Consider the following 19,564-nt stretch of genomic DNA (forward strand, 5'->3'; position numbering starts at 1 on the left):
TGGTACCTGATAGGATTGAGAACAGCTAATGTCCGTGTGGGAATTAAATTATGAATATATTTTTATTCATTACTAGCTGACCCGACAGACGTCGTGCTGTACATATTAAATTCTTCTTCTTATTAAAACCTTTACGGGACTTCCACAAAAAATTCAAGACTAAAATTAGCCAAATCGATCCAGCCATTCTCGAGTTTTAGCAAGACTAACGAACAGCAATTCATTTTTATATATTTATAAACTTTAAGACTGAATCTACTATACAATTTGTAAATGAAACATTCTTTCACAGATCTAATGTCTCCACAGCGCACAAAGATCAAGCATCTTCAAGATCAGTCGAATTTTGTCCGGAAAATTAACATATAAGGGTGAAGACGAAACAAAAACAGCTGCCCAACAATATTATGATAAACATAAATATTATAAAAATAAAAAATAATATGCAAACATTGCTTTTTATTTCTCCCTCCCAATTACCTCAATTACTCATACCAACACTACTCAGTCCTATCCTTTGTGTTCTATGTTGTAGCAAAATTAAATAACTAACTCTACGCGCAATTTCAACATGGTAAAAAATTGCAATACCTACATTAAAAAGTAGAGTTAGTTATTTAATTGCGTCACAACATTAAAAATTAATTTTATAATTTCGAGCTTATATATATAGTTCTTTTCGGGGCCAATTTCCAGATGGCGCTAGTCGTCAGATAGACAGCTCATAATGAGTAGAGAGGGCTCTCTTTTCCCTATATATTATTATACTCTTTGATTTGTACCTACTTAGTACGTACCTAGTAATTACATCCTCTTCGGCGTTAGACACAGGCAGTAAACAGTTCCCACAGCTGACAACATACTTGAAACTTCACAGTTCACACTGAGTTTTACTGTTTTCAAAAGACATAAATTTAGATGAACGTCAAAGTCTCTTGGATTTACAATTTAGATCTATAATCTATAGCGGTATACCGTATATTATCCTACTGTGAGAAAAATGTAGCGAAACTTGCATTTCCAATTATCATTAAATTTCTTTTTGTTGTGAAACCAGCGAGTTCAGTGAAGTTTGAATGTAGTGTAGTACGGTAGTGACAATCTTACATTTATTGATTCATTGTCGAAGAAAATGACCCGATAAATAATGTCTGTATTGAAAATATCCCACTTTCTTCTTCAAGAGCTGCCTGATATAACAGAAAAAGTTGTTTTTCCCATAAAAAATATTCAACGCATAAAGGTTAGTATTTAATCAAAACCAGAAATTGGTGTTGGTGTGCAGGTTATGTTACAACAAGGGTTCTTATTTACTTTGTCTCAAGGTTATCTAACAAGAATTTTACTTGCCAAGTGCCAGTGCCAATTGCTATTTCTGAGTATTGATAAATTGTCTTTCGTACAAAATAAAGCAAATAAATTTCTATTAAAAATTATATACTTAAAGTATGTTGTCCTTTAATTGATTTACTTACTTACACAAATTGCTACCTTGAGAGATTTCCCTGGCTAAAGATAACCCCTGTATGTTTCTTAATTTCAACAAATAATTTTATGTTGGTATATATGCTAAATAAGTGAAGATAAAAATCATAAAACAAGTTTATATTGTTATCTAAAAGAGCTTTATTAGATATGATCTTGCACAATACCAATACTATAAAATATAAAGGTATGTTTATAACTTTAAATACAACAAACAGATCCTATGGTTGATAGTTAATTATGGCTCTAATCAGTTAACCATATAAATATTTTTTATATCAATATAATATACACATTTTTAACTTGTTAATGATTAGAATACATTGTACAAAATGAAGACCACAGATGATTAACAACAATTATTTTTTACAAATATTAGTTTTCACTTAATAGATACAATAAAATGTGTATCATATTATTAATATGGTGTGGTGTATCAAATATCAAGTTATTTTAAACTTCAACAATGATTGAAAACAGTAATTAAATTAATAGAAGTTAAGTTTTAATATCAATGAATTAAAATACATCCTGTGCTGTTGAATCCATCTAGTTGCATCATATTCAATGTCGGAACGATGATTGAACAAGTGAAATATTATTTGATATTATTGGTCATAACCCTACTCTTAGTTGAAAGTGTCAGTTACAAATATTCCAATTTGACAAATAATTAAATGTCACTATTACAATAATCTCAACACCTTCTAGGCTGTCTTTTCTATTATTGTTTCAAGTTGTAGTTGTGCTTGTACTGTGATTGTGGAGTCAATTTCTTGAGTCTTTTGGTGTATATTAAATTAATAAACATTCATCAAATATTTAAACATACATGGCTTAAATACTTTTATTTTATGCCTTTAACTATTATTTTAGGTTTCTTATTAAATCTACATTCAAGTTTTAAACTCATTGTTAGTTGGGTCTGTAAACTGAGAAAGTGAAACCAATGGTTCTGATGTAGATTGGTTCTGTATTATGTCATTCATGAGAAAACCAAAAAAATTTACATCGCTAAAGACATTTATATCAAAGGGGTTCGTGCCTGTGCAGCGAAAGCCATTAACTGAGATATCAATATGTAAGACTCGATTAAAGGCACTCACAACAAACCCTGCAATCTTGTATTCACTGATACTAACAGTAGGATTTGATCTTATCCATAAGTCAGATGCATAATTGTAACCAGATTTAAATGGTTTCATGAATGTACAATCTAGTGGTTGTAACTTTTGAGTTGTGTGAGGTGGAGTACTCAGCATATGAACATTATTTTTCCTGGCCAATTCAATGACAACTAAGTTTTTATGACTGGCGTGTCCATCAAGAATCAAGAGCACTGGATTCTAGGCTGTAGGATTAGAATATTGAACAAGGTGTTGCATGCATTTCAAAAATGATTTGGCATTCATCCAGCCGTTTGGTTGAGCTTCACCTACACTCTCGAGCATTAATTATAAGTCTTTCATTCATTCGGATCCCTGGAAGTACAAAGAAAGGTAGTACAAACTGACTTCCAGCTATTATTGAAAAAGCACTGTCACATTTTTTCCACATTCTGCTGAGGTAGGCTTCCCACTTGTTTATGGTTTTTAGTTGCTATTACTTTAGCATGCTCTTGCGCAATGCTGACCCTAGTCTCATCATTATTCCATATTTTATATTTTAAACTTTTGCCTTAAAGTCTCCTTCAAAGAAATACTCAACCTGAGGTCTGTTCAATCCTACTGCTCTCATTAAACTCGTTGATTCAGCACATTGCAACAATAACTCACCATGACTTTTCATGAACAAATAATAGTAATTAATAATTATTCCCTGCAGATTTTTTCTCTTTATTGAATTGGTGAGGTAACCTTAATTTTTCTGCCAGTTGAAAAGTGAGACATAAAAATTCTTGCTTTTTTAAAGGCCTGTTGGCCAGGACTGCAACATGTCCTACCAATATTTCTTTATGTTCAAGACAAAAAGTATTGTGAAAATTACCCATAACTGGTGGAATGGACATCTCTTCATTATTTTTAAAAGCAGCAATTCTGTCATTTGGCGTAGTTTGGGGTACCTGATAGCGTTCTACGGCTTAATGGTCTCTCTTATACTCATCTCGTTATTCAGTACCTTTTCTACATCTTTATGGATATCTGCCGCATCCCAGGCGCCCTTTTTTTGTCTCGTCTGACCATCATTTGTATCATTTGGCATTTCTGTGTATCTGTAAGTAATGCAATCCTTTTAAAACTAATTTAACTGGCTGGCACTGGAGGAAACGAATAAAAAAGAGTTTCGATTTAGGTTGAAATAATTAGCCATATAAGCATACTAAACTTACCAGGTCTTATTTGTTTTAAATTGAATCTCTGAACTTCGAAAATCACCAACAGAATTTTAATTACGTAGCGCATATTTATCGCGCGCAACAGAAATCTTTGCACTGTTAGTATCAGAAAGATTTTTATTTCTTCTGATAGCAAAAGTAGCAGCATGGAGTTTATTTGAGATTGCTTCAATATGAGCGCCCCATTGCAGCTTTTCATCTAATACTATTCCAAGAAACGAAGTAGAACCTACAAGTTAAAGGTTCCCCATTTAATATTATACTTCTTGATACTTTTTTTTACATTTGGTACGGAGAATTCAATACATTTTGTTTTGCTCGCGTTAAGTGACATTTCACCCAGAACCATTTAGACATGTTTTCCTATGAAAGCTTTATTTTATCTAAATCCTGTGAATGTCTATCTATATTATAAACCAATGAAGTGTCGTCTGCGATTCTTCGGGGCTACAAATGGCAAATCATTAATGTAGACGAGGAATAAGAAAGGTCCTGGGATTGAACCCTGAGGCATGCCCATCCACAGTAGTGCGGATAGGCGTGGCTCAATTATTCATCAGGAGCTTTAGATTAATAATTTCATAACATTAACCTGTAAGAAATCTAATAGGTGCACGCTGGATTAGGCACAGACACCTACATCATGCCATATTATGCTAACACGGAAAGGTGATAAAAATTTATCAATATAATTAAATATTTTTTTTAATTATATTATATTATTTGATATAAGTATATGCGCGACAAATTTACGAATAACTCAATATAGCTCCAACCGATTTCTGATTATGGGATCCATGACAAAGTACCGGAAATCTTCAATTATTAGGAGCAAATTAACGATACCCGGCCGAATCTTTTTTATGCTATCCGGATATGTGAATCACCTACCGTAACGTCGTTATGGTTTAGAAATTGGCATAGTCGAATATGATGATCAATGGAACTCCTTAACAACTTAAAGTAAGGGTGCGATCTGTGATAGAATTTCTATCTGCCTCTAATCAAATTGCTCATACGTTCATTGCTGCATTGCAAGATTTAGTAGATCTACACATATTTAGACAAATTATTAGTTAGTGTACTTCAGATTCAGTGAAGATCAATAAATAAATAAAAAATTAATGTTCATTTAATGTTGCCATTATAGCCACAGTGTATACATATAATGTTTTAATATTATTTTTTGCAGTATACATGTTTTGATGTTTCAAGATCATTAATATGCTTTGGAGCAACTAGTGGAGGGATATATGTATTTAGTAGATGGCCATGTGACTTTATCCAGCTGATCCCCAGCAAGGTACTAGTATGTCTTGGGAGTTTTTGGGTGGTTTTGGCCATATTTTTTTTTTATTTATGTACCATTAAATATGATGGTACAAATTGTTCTTACATTAGTTTAAAGTCTCTCTTATTTAGCCATTACCAATAGAATGCTTGCTACTGAATGCTATAACTTGGTCATTTTCAAACTCATTTGAATTCGAATATAAATTTCTGAATGTTATATTTATTTTATTTTTTTAATGTAAATTAGATATTTTATTATAAATTAGTAATCAAAGATAAATAAATAAATCAAGACAAGATAACATTAAGTTCAATGTCAAATCCTTTATTTATTCATAATACTTAAAAAATTCTTGAAATTAATAAAATGAGTGCAAAAGTAGCCTACTGTGTAAGAATATTTTAAATCTTAAAAAGGGTAAGATCTATATTGAATCAGAGATCTTATTGAACAAGCTCATTTCCATCCAACAGGAACCTAGGTACTACAAATTAATCACAAATATAGGTACTACAATATGTCTACAACCTGTATGTGAGCTGGTTGTATCTCATCAACTGCAAAGTTTGACACCCGTAAATTTGATAGGTTATTCTGACAAAAAGAAACAAGATTACAAAATTCAAAATGACTGTCATGCCAAGAAAAAGTAATATTTTATAGTGTTGTTTATAGTGTCTTGTATGACTATATGAACTTATTGTGTTGGACCAATATTTTTTATCTTTATTATTATTACACGCACAAAGTTATTATGACTACCAGGCGCAGACGGTAAAAAATGTGTTATGAAATAGAAAATAATGATCTTTTATTTATAACATTATTTATGGTAGTAACACATAACCCAGTAGATCGTAGATAGTGATGGGCCTTTAACACTTCTTTTTCTTGTTGGAATGGAAGACCATTTTTGCTCTTCTTAATTCATTGAATATTCATTTATCTCTGGCTTGTCATGTTAATATGTTTTTAAATTACAGGATGGACCAATTACTCGTCTGGCTATATCCCCTGATGAGAAACATATTGGCTTTGCAAATGGCAAAGGTTTAGTGCTTGTGACCGAGTGCGATCAAACTCTTAGCCGAAGCTACTCCAGCGCGTCATCGAAGGAGCACAGTGGCAATGAAGTAACTGCATTGTGCTGGAGTCATAATATGTTGTTTATTGGTGATGATGTTGGTAAAATATCAGTTTTGCAGTTGCAAAGCTTTATTGTGAGTATGACTTTTTTTTGTACAGTTAAAGCTAACATCAGCCTAGCGCAACTCTAAGAAAAATGCGATTCACTTGATTGTATGAAACATGCAGTCATTGATTCATTGATAGGGGATGGCTATAATCTTGTAAAAAAATAGAGAAAGAGCCCAAATCCACTACGTTTTATGCAACTGTTCGCTTTCAAACTAAGCCGGATTATACAGCTCCGCCAATCAACATACTGTAATTACTACTATTTCAATCTTATGTCAATTGACTGCACGTTTCATACTAAATTATATTTCAATTTTTACTTAGGCAGTCTCACATCTTTTACATAGTATTTACATCCTCTTTGGTTCACATTCTTACAATTCAAATATGTTGTTTAAGTTTTATTTCGTCCATGTACGGGTCGATCGTATTCTATTCGATGCGTCAAATTCTAGACCTTGGCAACTTGTTGTAATATGTAGAAAGAGTATAATTGGCAAGAGAATATACACTTTGAAATCGGATTCAATCGGTGTGTCATAGATAGTTATCATCATTCTAAGATAATTTCAATTTACTTTAAAACTTTAGTTGGAACTCATTTCGCAAGACTCATTACATAATTTTATGTAGACTAATTCGCGGGTGCAAGCTATTTTATTATTCCAATTAATTATATTTTTATAATTAAAATCTTATTTTGTAGACACTTAATTAAATTTAAATTAAAATTTTTGAAATAATTTACAGGCCAAAACAATGTTCCATAGTTCCACACAAACTATAATGAGCTTGGATTCGAGAATTTGCCAGCTTGATTCAAGGGGCTGCATGTTACTCATATCAACGTTGACTAGATGTTATATCTGTAACACGGCTCAGGAACAATACAGGCAAATTGGCCAGAAGCTTCGAGATGGGGAATTTGGTGCCTGTTTTGTAACTAGTGAAAGTTCATCAACGAATGGAAACTCTGATTACAAACCAGACATGATTGATACTAAAAAATATAGTATTGTTGATGACGAAGATGGGTTTATTGTTGGCGATGAGTTTTCCAATACCCTTATTTACTGTGCCAGACCATCATCAAGGCTGTGGGAAGCAACTGTTGATGGAATGGTCCGGAGAACACATCAATTCAAGCAAGTGCTAACAAAAGCTCCGATGACAGTAATAACCCAAGAATCATATGAAAATCAAAATGTTACTATTGAAAGTGCTTCAAATAATACTGAAGGATCATCAATTAACTTTTCAAAAACCTACTCAATGAGTGATGCAATTTTTTCATATAATAGACAAGCTTTATACTTTTTAAATGTACTTGATGTTGATGATACAGTGTGGTACAATAAGTATACAGATATTGTTGAATGTAAAATTTATAAGGATATGCTTTATATTTGGCTACAAAGTGGAGCATTTGTTAGCCTCAAATTTATGAAATTAGATAAGTTTCTAGTCAAATGCTTTTTAGATGAAAAATATAATTTGTGTGCTGAATTGTGTGTCTTATACAAAGATTATTTATTGGCTCACAACTTATCTACGAAAATGCATATCTTACTTGGATTAAAGGAAAAACTTGAAAATAATGCAGTTATATCAAAAATAGCTGATGTTTTAGATAAATTAGAAAAGCTAAAGTCTATTGACGCAACACAGCTAAAATCTGGAATATATGTAGTTGATAATACATATCACACACAGTCAATTATAGATGATCATTTTGATCCTAAACACAGTGATGAGAATTTGTTTAATTCACTGTCTCCTGAGGCATTACAAGCATTAAAAGGCCTAAGTGAAACTGTTTCTGGTAAATTTAATACTAGTAAAAAGATTTTGAAGGAAAAATGGGATGATTTCGAAGAAAAAATTAAGCAATTTGGAGATACTAATGACGTGACGATAATCAAACAACATAATGATTATTCGCCCACATGGATTTCTAAAGATGAATATGCATTAGGAGATACACCGAATGTGGTGGATGATGACATAATATTTAAAGAATCTAGTCAAGAAAGCATTGAAGTAGACAATAATGTAGATGATAAAGGGAAAGAAGATAGAATTTGTAGAGCTTTATATCAATATTCTAGACTAAGCCTAGTTAATAAGGAGACAGAAATATCGGATTTATCCTCGATAATCGAGGTCTACAGCTGTGATATTAAAGATATATATGAACTCATGATATTACTAGAACAATATTGTATAAATATAGGAGCAGTAGCCGACTCAAAGTATGTTCCAAATAATATTTTCCTATCCTATTTAAACACATCGGCGCGTAAACATGAGCTTTTAGAATTTGTAATAAATGACGAAGTTTTGTACAAGTATTTTGTAGAATCTTGCATATCTGTTAATGTGAAGACTCAGAAGTTAATGAATATTGGATGTTCATGTGGTTATCCCTTACCATATGTGAGGTCAAGTCAAATGCCAGTCTTTTTCGAATTGATTGATGAATTTGTAGAGATGCAGTGGTCGAGTCAGACTAAAGAACAATGTTATGAAATGTGTAAACAAATGCCATATTTATGGAGAAAGATACTGTATCTACGACGGAATGAAGATCTTCTACATGTTTTAAGAATACTTTTACAAATGTTAGATGAGACTCTGTTGCATTCCTTCCTGCCTCAATTCACTTTGGATACGTGGGATCGTGCGTTACAATTATATGCGACACTACATGCAGATATGTGTCTTAACTGTGCCAAGAAATTTGAGAATATATCCGTTAAGGATATGTTAAGTTGGGACGACATGGGATCACTTATTATAAAGTCGATTGGTGGTAGGAACGCCATCAGTATAATGCAGAAACATTCTAATTTGATTGAGAGAGGCGCAATAACCATGAAGTTTTATCATTGTTGCCTCTTAGTGTGTCTGTTTGAGAAATATGATGTAACAATCACAGTGCCGTTGGTCAATACTATTTACAGTGCATATGATTTCGAACAATCAAGGGAAGAGGTATGTATTAACATTTTCTTTTAATGGTAAAAAAATGAATATGGGGTGCATTCCACGTGAAGCGGAGAGGTGAAAAGCGTTGATATTTCTGATTACATATATAATATGTTCTCGACCCAGATACACTGCATATTTTCGGTACATTATATGGTTAGCGAGTAGAGTTATAGGTTATCACGGGCTACTATCCGCAACTCGACGACTATGACGCGCCTATTTTGCGTGATGGTTAGCGAGTTAACGGGTACTGAAATTTTGGCTAACTATCAAAAGTATGCGCTTTTTTAAACCCAACTACCAAGTGTTACAATTTATAATCAAATAAACGAAATAGTAGATTAAATACTTGACTTAATAATATTTCTAAATCTATATTTGGTTTTTCAAACTTTTTTTTTAAAGTATGACCAATGCGATCATTTTAATTTTATTTTCTGAAAACAGGTACCTACTAGTGTACAGATTGTCCTCGCTAAGTTTTATGATGGGCCTAGATGTAGTTTGGGAGCCTAAATTATAGAAATGTTCAATTAAAGACCATATTGAATAATTAACTTTAATTATATTTTTTATGATGTTTTGTAGATTATATTTAATATATAATTACGCGATTTATTTATTTACCGTATTCAAGTAAATGAGAGTTTCAATATTCTTACTAAATAAATAACAACAAAATATCGTTTTCTAAATAAAATTATGAAATTAAATGTTGTTACGTTACATACAACAAAATTTACAATGGTGCTATATCTGTGTTTTGGAGCAGAACTTGTCCCTACCCTAATCAAGCAATAATTAAAACAAGATCATTTTAGTTACAAAACTAAATGTTTATTTTTTTCCTATTTTAAGATGTACCTGCAGTGACTACTGGCCCGGACGAAAACTGAACTTAAATTTACTTATATTATTTATTCAGCTACAATCGTTCCATATAAGATTCCCATATCTTGACATATTATGACATGTCATGACATATTATGACATGTCAAATGATTCCCGCTAATAGCAGCACTAAGCCCGCTGAGTTTGTTGCACCCATCCTTCTCAGGCCTGAGGCATTCATTTTGGAATGAGTGGTAGTTTTTTTTTACTTTCAATAAGTGATGTCACATCCTAGTTTGAATAAAAATATTTGAATTTCAATCTCTTACTGCTAGATCAGAGTACTGCTAACAACACTCTCTAAATACATAAAAACTCAAAATAATTTGACAAAACTCTTTGAATCTGAGTATGATAACACACAACATACACACTGACAAATTTAATTATATGTTATTTAAACGTAATAATATAATTAGTGATGGGTTAAAATAATAAATCATCTTGACCCAGTGTAACAAAGATATCATTGTAAATCACATTTATTTCATTGATGTCACAATTTAAGTTTCAATGAATTGTTAACTTAGTCATTATATCGATGTTAGTCCAATATTTGTAATTGTTAGATGATATTACTAATTGTGACAGTAATCACGACCATCATGTTCACGAAGCATTCTTACACAAACAATGAATTCAAGTTGTAAAGGTTGATGCATGCTGCATATACGATAATTTATATTTGTACAGGTTATTATTCTTTATTCTATTATAATGAAATTTTTTATATTTTGAAATGTTGAAACTGATTCATATTATATTGGAAGCATCACCTTACAAACTAATTTGATATGTATATTACAGGCATTGTAAGATATTCTATTGATTGAATAGAGTGGCCGTTGGGTTTCTTATAATAATAATAATAATGATTCTTTATTTGCATATGTCTGTAAACAAGTTAACAAAATAATCCTATATGAATTATCACATTAGCCAAAAAGGGCATGCAAATTACATTAGCTCCACATCATTATATAATAATTAAAAATGTATGTTCTTCTCACGTAATCTACTTTTTCCGAACATAATAAGGTAGACTCATTCGTTAATTTAAAATAAATTATTGTATTGACAATTCAAAAGTGCTTAGTTTAAGCCTAATTAATGTTTATTTGACTTTGAATAACCTTATTAAAAAAAATAGCTAAAATTGGGGTATAATGTTTTTAATTTATTTTTCAGATACGCTCAATTCTCCTAAATTCTGCAAATGGACATTTAAAAAACACAGCCCTTCCGCTGCTTGTGGGAGCTACTTCAACACATTGGGGCCTTCCACACGTATACGATAAGATCAGAACGAAGAGAAGTGTACAATTAGATGATGTTTTAGATATTTTGGCTGAACACAATAATACCATGGACTGTTCATTGTGTGGCTTGCCGTTACAAAATGATTTCCTTATCAAAGATGGCGGCCTGTGGATATTTAAGTGTGGCCACATCTTCCATGGAGCTTGTTTGAACTTGAATAAAGTTAAATTATGTCCATCATGTATTATATCTTGAGTATACTGTCAATACATTATTAGTTAACAACAACATGTCTATCTATGAACCCATTATGAATGTATTGGTCAAAATACGTTTCTTATTGCAACATCAATGTCTGGGGTTGTTATTACAATTTTTAAGTTGTATCTAGGTTTTTCTAATTTGGCATGTACCGAATGCTTTGTCAACTAACTTCTACAACTTACTGAACATGTTTTAAATTAAGATTAGGCATCATATTTATTATAGTTAACATAGTCCGGCTCAACATCATTATACAAGCTCTGTTGTTGCCCTAACTATGCTTTTATTAAAATAAAAGATTAAGGCTGGGCTGCATCATATTAGCTGTTATAGATAAGATTTATGTAAAATTTAACAGTAACGCTGACTTTAACATAGACTACGGAATGTGTTGCACCATCGTATTGCATAAAAGTTAACCATGGCATAGAAGTTGAAAAGAGAAATATTTAGTCAATAAAGAATGTATTTTATTTCAATCTTTTTCAGGTCACTATTTAATATTAACAATATCTTTAACCGGCGGAGATAAGATGGTTATGGTTAACAGTTAAAGTTATGACGCCATCTAAAAATGGTCAAATAGTGCATCACATTTAATGATTATCCGATACTTTAACATGTTTGTTATTACTAAAGTTATTTGATATAAAAACCAGCCTAATATTTAATTAGTTAGTTATAACAATAGGTCAGACTATATTTAATAATTAATATTTTAGATGATAGTACACCGCCTATGTATTATAAAAGTATAATAAATTATCTCAAATTAATAATCTCATTTTTGATGGCGTAACAAAACAAAATAAAACAGCACTTCGATATCTCAGTTCTAAAGTGTAAAAAGTCGGAAATTCAGTAAGTTTGAGATACGTAACAGAAATTGTTCCATAAACGATAATCCAACATTACTAAAGAGAAACAAGTTGATAAGTGAATGCAGTTGTTACTTCCATTTCTTCATAAGTCTATATAGGGGTGTTGGTGTCAAATTAAACTGGTTCTTATAGCTATGAACAGAAGGATTTGTAAATATTACAATATTTACATTTAAATAACTGATCTCAATAATTTATCTTATTCTTATGAATAATTATTATAAAATTAGCAGAACCCGTGCTATATCAATAAACGCGGGCAGTAGGTACACAGCTCGAGTGGCCACGTATCCAAATCCATTTAAATTTTTCGTTGTGTATCGTAAGGCCTGCGCAGATATCGCGCTGCGCATGCGCCGGCGCAGTACCGACTTGAGACGAAACACGAAACAGCTGAGTAGTGAATGAGTCAGTGTGTGCGACACGCGTGACAATGACAGTCGTGTCCCGAGGCAACACAGATTACGACACTTAATCATCACATCTAGAATATTTTAATTTCAATTAATAACAACTCAAGTTGTTTTCTTTTGGAACCCTTTCCTGAATCTCCTCTTTGGAACTGAGCTCTCGATTTGTACTTCTGTATCAGTCATGTCTATATTTAAGACTAACGTTTTTTACTTCATACGCACAGTGAATAGTAATTGAATGAACAATAGTTTATTGTCACATTTAGATATTACCTGGAAATATATTTCCAATTCCATAATCAGTTCTATTAAAGCTAACTTCAAATGTCGTTTGTCAACTGCTGTCAAAATGTGAATTTGTTGTTTTTGTCCGTTTTAGTGCCTTGTAACTTAAATACCTATAAGCCTTCGAAAGTAAAATGGCGGCCACTTTATAAGACCCCCAGACGCGGCGCTGATGTTTGGCAATGGATTGCCACCATAATATTATATTTGTACCCCTCTCTCTCTCTCTGAGGTCGGACCCACAAGTCTGAGAAACGTGGTCAGTATAATGGCTGCATCTGGAGCAGTTGATCTGCCTACACCCGATTCTGTCCATCACGTCTCTTTTTGCGATCACGCGATCTTTTTCCTTCTGTCTTTCCAACCACATTTATCCCAAACTTTGTTTGAATGCCTCATACTTTGTTTGCATATGTTGCAACCGTGTTGGACAAGCGTGTTTTTATTCTGAGCTGGTTCAGGATCGATGCATTGGTGCGTTTCCTCGTCCAAGGTATTCTTTACATTCGTCATCAACACCACATATCGAATACATCACCTATGCCTTTCTGGGCTCAAGATTGCCCTCGTTTGTAACCCTAATGCCGGCAAAATCAAAAATAAAATTTAGTGTTGGTGTAAGAAAATACTCGCCCCTTTGATGCACTATTTACCTTTATATGGCGAATGAAACGTTTTAGACTAGTACAAACTTAATCACCCTGTGCTAATGGGTTGGTATCCTGTCATATTTAGTTTCTCGAAAAGCCGCGGGACTTCTTTCGTGACGACGACTTTAATATCTTATTTAACGTTATCATCCGATTTTGTATCCGATGTATAAAAACGAAGTATTTTATAGTGGAGTAAAAATTTTTATGTAATTTAAATGTAATAATATAACAAATACTACTCGCGATTAATAGGTTTAAACGAGAGAGTATTATATTGACGATGGCGTCACTAGACATGTGTAACAGTGATTTGATATAATGTAAAATATAACTCTCTAAAACAAATCGACTACACCGACGTAACTGTAAGTTTGCGCTTAGATGGGGGCGCTCCTTACATTCTTCAACACAGTCTAAAACCATTAAGAGCCACTGTACTCTATTCTATTTCGACGAGTATTATCGTAGGATGACCTCAGCAACGCACCACAATAAAAATACTAAATGAATGAAAAATATTTTACTATCTTTTTCCAGAAATCTCACACAAGCGATATCCAGGTGCGCGTCACAATTGGATAGTCCGACATTTTGTTTTTACGTTTTAAAGTAATTCATGTCGTTTTCGAGTTGTCAAATCTGTTAATATTGTGAGATGTATTTGAAAGAAGCTTGTCCATTATGCGGCAAATGTAAGACTTGTGGCGCAAAGTTATTATTGATATTCCAAGTGCTGAAAATAAAGCGTAACATGGCAAAAACATATCATATACACTGATAAAAAAATACAAAATTAAAATATTAAGTAAGTTAAAGTCGGTTTATAATAAAGCTGTATTATTGAGTAGTGTTCATCCGCTTTTCATCATAGTATTACATGGCAGATTACACGAAAAAACTAAAAATCTGAAAAATAATAGATACGAAAGAAATAACTTACCCAGCTTCTGTACCTTTCTCTACCCCAAGTTAGCAATCGAATCGTGCGTTCACTTACTACAAGTCGATAGCGAGTAAACATGAATCGGATAGTTTTCGGTGGAATTCGTAAGACATACGACAAGCTCGTACGAAGCCATCATTATGTTCTACCAAATGTTAAATATTTCTACTACTATGAAAACGGTTCTCTTTGATCTATTGTATGCTTGTTGTTAACGCAAACAATCGTCAATATTTTGCTGAACACACATCTCCCAACTGACGTTCAATCTTGTTACGAGAATACTCATCATACGATTTCTCTCAATACGAACAACCTGAACTGAACCGTGATAAGGTTGTTTCGATCCTGTTGTTTTGTTACGCGAACAGGGCTACTGATAGTTAATGATACGTCCCGATCATTACAATGCAGTGTCGATTCTTGAAAAAGTTAGAATTCTAAATAACATCGCAATTGCGCTCGTCACCTTCAGTAATAAGATGTTGAGTCTCGTTCGCCTCGTAATTTCGATTCGCTACAGCTCGCTTCACACAGAAACAAATTGTGCTTGAACACTACTCTGCATTGCACGTGGTCAAATGGATCGAGATATTGGGGTGCACCAGTTAATATCGAACAATTAAATTAATTATTGAATAGTCTGAGGGTCTTCGCACTATTCCCAGTTGGTGGTATCATTAATGTAGTCATTTATGCTATAGTAACCTTTATAAACAAACATTTTTTAACAATTCATTTGAACGTTTTGTACATTTTCTGGGATCATGTTGTAAAAACATACGAGGGGAGGCTGATAAGTAATCTACCTAACTATGAAAGAAAAGACTTTGATGGCTAGTTTATTTTTCTATATAGTCTCCTGCAAGTGAAATACACTTATGACATTTGCAAATAAGGGACATCATGCCGTTATAATAGTAATTTTTATTTTGTTCGTCAAAATGGTCAGTCACAGCCTCCTTCATTTCTTCGTCCGTCGAAAATCTGCGACCCCTCAATTTTTTCTTTAAATCTTTGAATAAGAAATAGTCACAGGGAGCCAGATCTGGACTATAAGGTGGATGGTTAATTTCTGTGAAGCCGTTTTTGCTCAGGGCTGACCTCGCCGTTAAGGCTGTGTGTACAGGAGCATTGTCTTGTAAAATCAGAACACCTTTGCTGAGTTTGCCTCTCCGCTTTTCTTTGATTTGTTCACGAAGCTGGTCAAGCAAGTTTGCATAATATTCAGCATTCATTGTTGTATTTTTAGGCAAATAATCTATCATCAAAATCCCTTCGACATCCCAAAATACGGTGGCCATTAGTTTTCCAGCCGACGGCCGAACCTTGAACTTCCTTGGCGGCTTTTCTCCTTTAAATTTCCATTGCATTGACTCTTGTTTGCTTTCCGGATCCCACTGGCGAATCCAAGTTTCATCACAGGTCACAATTCGACAGATAGTCTCTTCTTCTTTACCTTTGACCAGGTCTAGAAATGCCTGACAACATTCTACTCGCCTTTGTTTGTCAAAGGGGGTCAACATTCTAGGGACCCAACGCGCGCTCACCTTGGACATGCCCAAATGTTCGTGAATAATTTCATGAACTCGTTCCTTGCTAATGCCCACATCTCTGGCTATCTCCCACTGCTTGATTCGCCGATCTGCAAGAATCAGGTTCTTCACCTTTTCAACATTATCTGCGGTAACAGCAGAAATTGGCCTTCCACTACGTGGGTCGTCTTCCAGGCTCTCACGGCCATGTTTAAATTGCTTCGACCAAAATTTTATGACGAATTCAGAAGGACTTGAATCACCAAACACCTTTAACATGCGCTCTCTGATCTGCGTAGGCGTATTTCCTTCTTTACTTAGGAATTTAATCACTGCTCGATGCTCAAATTTCATCATTTTACAATTTTCTTTCGACATGGTGAAATCAAAGCCGCGCCAAAAAAACAAAAGCAAGCGAAAACAAATAAGCGTCATAATTTTGAAAAAGGAATAAATATAGAATATGATTTTGCAGTGGCCAGTTCGATTTTCAAAACTTTCTTTAACAAAGTAGATTTTATATCAGCCACCCCTCGTACCTATATGTCACCCAATAAAATACTTACTAACTCTACTAACCGCTTGCTTCCCGCCTGCGCCATTCTGCGTGTTAATTTATCGTTTTACTTTTTGATTTTGTAAAATACACCCTTTCTTTAGAGGTCACTTACATTATTTGAGGAAACTTTCTGCAATTTTTTTATTTTGTAGCTCCACCGCTTTCGGCTTTACACTGTTAAACTCGGTTATACGTGATAGGTTCATATTCCACAATTTGGTAAGATTTCAATAACATCAAAAGCGAGAAAGTACTTCAAAGCGAATTTGGTACCCTTATCTTCGCCTATTAAAACCCCGCGATGATCCCCAAACTTAGTAAAACAATTACTTAAGAGTACCAAATGTAGGCGAGTCTTAAGTTCTCACAAATAACGCGGCAGAAAAAGGCACCAAGTTAGTAAATATACACATGTAACTTACTGTATTTTGCACAGCCATAAGTAATATATAATCTATATTTATGAGATTTCCACTGATGTATTGACTCATCACGATATCTCCATAAGGCGAAGAGTCTTGAAATGTGGTAGAAATATTACTTGCGTCTAGTAGAGGTCAGCTCAGAACGGATTTTACGAAGTTTTATTGTCAACAGAACAACGTCCGTCGGGTCGACTAGTATCTAATATTAACCTAATATTGTAACTTATGGAGCACTAACCAAATATATGTAACATTAACTATGTAGTTACTGTTTAACGATAAGATTGTAAGTAGTATCTATAGGTAAATGTATTTTTGTAAATTATTTCGACATCTGTAGTACTATCATTCTTTATTTATATTGTGTATATGGCAATGCTCAATAAAATATATGTGTATACCTCATCAGATAATATTTCTTATGGACATTTAATTTTCATAGATCACATAAATATAAATGCATTACAACCTCAGGTACATACCCAATCGTCATTGTTGACATTGGTGACCAGCTGCCAAACTACCAGTGATGATTATCTGGCAACATTTAGCTATCACACTAAGGCTATGCAAATTTTACTATAACTATACTAATTAATAATGATAAAACAAAACAAATGTATGGTTACTACGTTATGTCACGCGGTCAGAATTAAGTTATAGTACACATAGATTTATTATTATGGAAGATGAATACAATCGAGCGTACGGGTTATCACAGGCTAGGTGATCACCGTCGCCTGCACCACCAAAGGATTCTCGCAGGTGTACGAGCTTTTCTATGAAATCTATGTATCTTCCTGGCAATACCGTGCAAAGAAGCTCGTTCTATAGTTTTATTATTGTACTTACCAGTGGAGGCTCACAGGATGCCGACTAGATTATGGGTACCACAACGGCGCCTATTTCTGCCGTGAAGCACTAATGTGTAAGCATTATCGTTTCGTTCTGAAGGGCGCCGCTAGCTAGTGAAATTCCTAGGCAAATGAGACTTAACATCTTATGTCTTAAGGCCACGAGCACAGTTTTAGTGCTGATCGATAGAATTTTTAGGTTTTTCAATAATCCTGAGCGGCATTGCATTGTAATGGGTGGTGGAGCGTGTCAAATATCACCAGCCGAACAACTCGTCTCGTACCTTATTGTCATAAAAAAAAGTTTGGTTCTAGAATACGTAAGTAAGTATCCATCACTACTCTGTGGTAGTACATTTGAACACTGCTCTATGAAGGAACGCCACACGTCAACAAGGTGGTGAGGATGATATCCGGGTTTGGGCGTATCGTGCGCTGGCGGAATTCGGCAATGGGAATCAAGTCAAACAGTTTCTCGAAACACTTCTCTTGAGAAATGAAGTAGAAGATAATGAAGCGACGTCCGGTGATAAAACCGCAGGTTGAACGTGGTCAAATGGTTCAAGCTAAAACGAAGGTGCACCATAAAAAAGATTACTTAGAGCTATTGCTCTATATGAAATATTCTCAATAGACGGTTTGAAGTATTGCCTTAGTCTATTAATGACCCATAGTTCTGTCGAAGGTAATTTGGCTTTGTCTTCCAGACGACCGCAGATTGCCAATTGGTTGTTGATAAGATATATATAGCTTTCCATGATTTTGTTGAGTAGGGAGGTTGTTTCAATGTCCAAGTTAAGTCAAATTAACAAGAAAACTTTAAAAAACGCTCAGATCTTGCGTGTTCCGGACGGGTAACATGAAATCTGCTCGCCGCCTTGAAAGTCTAATCTTAAATATTATATTAGTAATACGAAAGAGGCACTAGAAGTACTTATAGCTAGCCCATATTTCTGTTAACTGAATTACTATGATCAACGACCAACCAGTGCGCATTCAGTGGTGTGTCTAGGGCTTCAGACGAGGGTAAGCCGAAAAATACAAAGCTATGTAGTTCTAGTACCAGACGCAAAAGATGCCAACAAAAGGACAAGGTTATCGTTGATATATCATAACTCCTAAATTGATGGAGCAATTTAAAATGTGATTTAATTTCATGTTTCAGTTGTGGGTCAGCCTGTAACTTTTTTAATAAGTGAAGAGATCATATTATAAATATTTAGGTGTCGTGGTAAATAACAAACATAGTGTAGTTTTAATTAATAGTTACTAAATTGGCTATAACTGGATACTCCTCTT

At 33.7% G+C, this 19,564-nt stretch overlaps 1 protein-coding gene across 1 annotated transcript; it reads left to right on the top strand.

Moving 5' to 3' along the window:
* The first annotated feature begins 923 nt into the window (after positions 1 to 923).
* LOC126978089 (BLOC-2 complex member HPS5 homolog) lies at positions 924 to 17,814 on the top strand. Its single transcript, XM_050826808.1, has 5 exons — positions 924 to 1,243; positions 5,013 to 5,123; positions 6,098 to 6,334; positions 7,062 to 9,305; positions 11,382 to 17,814. The coding sequence occupies exons 1-5, from the start codon at positions 1,148 to 1,150 to the stop codon at positions 11,706 to 11,708; spliced, it is 3,015 nt and encodes a 1,004-aa protein (XP_050682765.1). The 5' UTR covers positions 924 to 1,147; the 3' UTR covers positions 11,709 to 17,814.
* The last annotated feature ends 1,750 nt before the right edge of the window (positions 17,815 to 19,564 follow it).

The sequence above is a fragment of the Leptidea sinapis genome, chromosome 47 (genome assembly GCF_905404315.1).
Source record: "Leptidea sinapis chromosome 47, ilLepSina1.1, whole genome shotgun sequence".
In the NCBI taxonomy this organism is placed as follows: domain Eukaryota; kingdom Metazoa; phylum Arthropoda; class Insecta; order Lepidoptera; family Pieridae; genus Leptidea; species Leptidea sinapis.